Source organism: Acanthisitta chloris, unplaced genomic scaffold (assembly GCF_000695815.1).
Source record: "Acanthisitta chloris isolate BGI_N310 unplaced genomic scaffold, ASM69581v1 scaffold15024, whole genome shotgun sequence".
NCBI lineage: Eukaryota > Metazoa > Chordata > Aves > Passeriformes > Acanthisittidae > Acanthisitta > Acanthisitta chloris.
The window spans coordinates 12,637-16,580 of NW_008671228.1; the positions used below are offsets into that span (position 1 = coordinate 12,637).

Genomic DNA, 3,944 nt, shown 5'->3' on the forward strand with positions numbered 1-3,944 from the left:
TCTCTGGTTCTGGCTGCACTGACAACAGGTTTGGAGTGGCCAAAGCAGAGCTCAAGAACAAGACACAACTGCTGACTGAAGTGCAGGGGCTGTCAGAGACACAAAGCTGCCAAAGTGTTCCATGTCTTGTGCTCCTGAGCAGCAGCTGCTGGTGCTGGTCCCTGCCTGGTGCCACTGCTTGGCTCAGTCCCCTCTCACCTCACACCCAGCTCCTTGAAGTCAGTGTGCGAGGAGAGGACAGAGGGTTGTATTTTTGCAGAGTGTGAGCCCTGAGGAGAGGGAAGGAGAGAGGTGGAAGGAGGGATTTAATTGCATTAAACACTGTGGCTACCAAGCAGCTGTTCCACGAGGCTTAGGAAGGGTCTGCACACATGGGCTGCCAGGGCACCAGCAGCAAGGCTCCGGGAGGAAACAGAGTGGGTTATAGTGTAACTGGTTGGTTAAGGACTCAATCTTCATTAATTCATGAAACAAACCTCTACAGCACTACAGGTGCTGGAGTTTCCTCTAGGTGTGTCTTCTGCTGTGGGTAAACAGCACCTTTTCCTCCTCCTCAGCCCGTGGAGGCATTTACTGATCCTTCTGATGCTCCTCAGCCTCCCACATTGCACCAGGTCCCACCAGCCCACCCTCCAAGCTGATGTTTGCTTTGTTTCTAACATCCTAATGAACCTTTTGTGCTTCTCACGGGGAGAGCCATTCACCACCCTTTAACTGAGCTCATTCTCTCCTGGCAGACCTTGAGAACTTCAAAACCAGAACGAGAAGCACAGTGTCCGTGCGCCAGGGCCAGGGCATGGTGCTGCTGTGTGGACCACCACCCCATTCTGGAGGTAAAGCACTTTTCCTTCTCTTGATCTCAGCATTTGGCAGCAATTTGTGAGGTTTTCATTCCTAGGGAATGTTCCAGGATGTTTAAAGTGGGCACCCTAAAGGAGAGGGCTGGGGCAGTGCCAGCATGTCTGGATGGGTCGTGCTGGGTGGTCCTGTTGACTGGGAGAGTTCCAGTTGGGTGTAAATGCAGAGAAAGAGCATTTTATTGCATGCAAGTGTACACTTCAGAGATGAACTGATGGAAACTAGAACAATGTGTGCATGTAAGTAAGACATGGCCAAGATCTTGTGCAACCTATAGAAGCTTTTCTGTATGTGGCTTTGGGTGAGTCTCCTACTAAAAGGTTGAAGATCAATGACTACTGAGCTGCTTTTGTGCACCATCATTATAATCTCTTCTTTTCAAACTCCTTGGCACTGTTTCTTGTCCCCTGGACACTCAGGATCCAGGGAGAAATGTTTAGAAAACACAAAGCAATGCATTCACTTCAGCACAAACTGATTTCACATGTGCCAGGCCAGTGTTTGTGGGTGACTCCTGAACATGTGTGTCCTCATTCACAGGGCTAAAGTGTTAAAGGGGAGTCAGTGCCCATCAGCTCCTGCTGGATGCTGTCTCAGGCCTGGCTGGTGTGTGCCTGACTCAGTGCTGCTGTGCCACTGAGCACCAGGATCAGCAACCAGCTGTCTTGGCTGGCTCCTCTGTCAGAACCAGGGGTCATCTTCCAGGGATCCCTGGCCCTTTTAAAGCAATTTGTGCTCCTGCTTTGAAACCTGTCCGTGCTCATCAGCTGGATGGAAATTGCCTGGTGGACCTGTTAGGCTGTGCTTATTGCTCAGATAGGAGGAGACAGAGGCTTAAGCAGCTCCTTCACTCCCATCTGACCAGCTGCAAACACCTACCCGTGGAATTTGTTCAGCTGAGAGCCTTTTCCAGCTAGCAGAACAAAACCCACCAGCACCACCCACTCCTGGGGGCATCGATGGCCACGTCCCATTCCTCCCTGGGCAGGGAGGCTGCTGTCTCCTAGAGGGACACAGGGATTGCATCAACAACAAGGCAGGAATCAGACACATTTGTCTTTGTCTCCTCAGCAAAGCCTCATTCTCAGATTGCTGAGAGTTTTCTGTTGTGCCACAAGAAATCTTTGCAGCGTGAGCACCTCGTGTGCAGCCCTGGCAGCTGCTGCTGCTGCTGGAAGCAGTGAGAAGGCAACTGTTGTTCAGGTGATTCAGGAGAAGGTTTTGGCCTGGGTTTATTTGCTGATGACATGCATAAAAATTCCAGAAAGGTGCTGGTGTCCTGTCCAGTTTGGATGCAGCATGTGGGAAAGAGCATCTTGTGCTGGCAGGAGGTGAGTGCATTTCTGGTGCCCACAGAGGCTGAAAACTCGAGGGTAATTTTTTCTCGATCATCTGGGTGAGAGATGACTTCCCACATGACCACCATCCATGACCTGCTCTACTGCAGCTAGAAAATTAGCTTAATTGTAGCCAGAGCCACAATTAGTCTCAACTGATGCTGTGACAGCTTTGTAACTGAGCTGGGCTGGAGCTGCTCCAGTGGCTGTTTGCTGGTTCACATAGAAGGTGTTTAATGGGAAGCCGAAATGGGTTCAGTTAGTTGAGACCAAGCCCCTTGTTCTGCAGGAGTTAATCTGCTCTGTGGCAATATTTTCCTTCACTTTTCCTCCCTGCTAAGGTTGGAAACAAAGATGAGTTGTAAGAGTCTCAACTGCAGAGTTAATGCTTTGGGGTCACCGCGTTCCCCTCCGTGCACATCTCCGCGGCAATCGAAGCTCTTTGCTCTGCAGCACTCACTGCACAATTCCCACAGCCTTCTCCTGTTCCAGCTCAGGGCACGGGGAGGCTCAGAGGAGGATATTGGGTGTCACTGGAAGGAGCTGCTCATCGGAAAACCACCGTGTTCCATGGGCAGGCTCATCCCCAGGGGCCCCTGCAGTGTTTGCAAAGCAGAGCTGTACAGATCAGTTCCTTCCAGTCCCCCAATAGAACATTGCAAGTGTTTAATGTTGTAGTGCAACAGGAAAAAAACATTCAGCTGAGGAGTGAAAAATAATCCAGTGGCATTAAGAGAGAGAAAATGCAGTTACTTAGTTTGGAATTTGAGTAGGGCAGTGAATCTGACTTCATCATCCTTGCAAGAAGTGACATTAATGACCGATGCTGAAGTGTAGGACTGGCTGGGGAGAAAAAAAATGCACTTTTTGGTCATTATTCTTTTTTACTTTAGGTTCTCATCTGCATTGAAAATGAAACCTTAAAAAAAAAGTAATTTAAGATGCTAAACTATTCAGTCTGAGAATTGGTGTTGCTTTGATGCTGAGGGTGTTCACTGGAATAGCAGAAGCCTGGAAGAAATATCCCAGCAAGGTGCTGAGCACAGAGCTGAGGATATCAATGCTCTCAGGCACATGGTGTGGTTGTTGGGGATGTCCTGAGCAGGGCCAAGGGTTGGACTCGATGATCCTAGAGGGAATGGCCTTGAGCTGAGCCAGGGCAGAGTCAAATTGGATGTTAGGAAAATGTTTTCCTTGTTGTTGTGTTGAGGCCCTGGGATATTGCCCAGGGAGGTGGTGCAGTCACCATCCCTGGAGGTGTTTCAGAGGTGTCTGATGTGGTGCTGGAGGATATGGGTTGGGGTTCAGGGGTTACAGCAGTGACAGGTTAATGGTTGGACTCAATGACCTTAGAGGTCTCCTCCAGCCTTGATGGTTCTGTGATTGTCTTGATCTAAAAAATTCTGGATTTTACTAATTAGGATGTCAGTCTCCATCCAGACCTTTAACCTTTCAACTGAAGTTCACCAGAATACTTCGCTACTTAGGAATCTCCATTTTTAAGGAGCTGGCAGCTAAAACTGGAGCTCTGTTGGCCTACTAACATTAGTTGTTGAGGGTTTCTTCTTTTTTCTTCTTAATGATGCCCAATAAAGAGCTTCCTACTGCTCAATGTTACAAGAAATTCATCCTGAAAATTAGCCCAAATGATTAACAGCTATTTTCAGCCTCATCAAACAGGCTGTGTGCAGCTTGCACATAACAATTTGGGCATGGATTGTCCCAGTTTTTGCCCCGATATGAGCTGGA

At 48.8% G+C, this 3,944-nt stretch overlaps 1 protein-coding gene across 1 annotated transcript in view; it reads left to right on the forward strand.

The window, feature by feature from the left end:
- Positions 1-3,944, forward strand: part of LOC103801607 (contactin-4) — a gene marked incomplete at its 5' end in the record, with an annotated part of 91,344 nt that overhangs the window by 764 nt on the left and 86,636 nt on the right. The window contains one exon of the mRNA XM_009074025.1: positions 738-833. Within this exon, the coding sequence (XP_009072273.1) occupies positions 738-833 (96 nt within the window). The remainder of the gene's footprint in view (positions 1-737; positions 834-3,944) is intronic.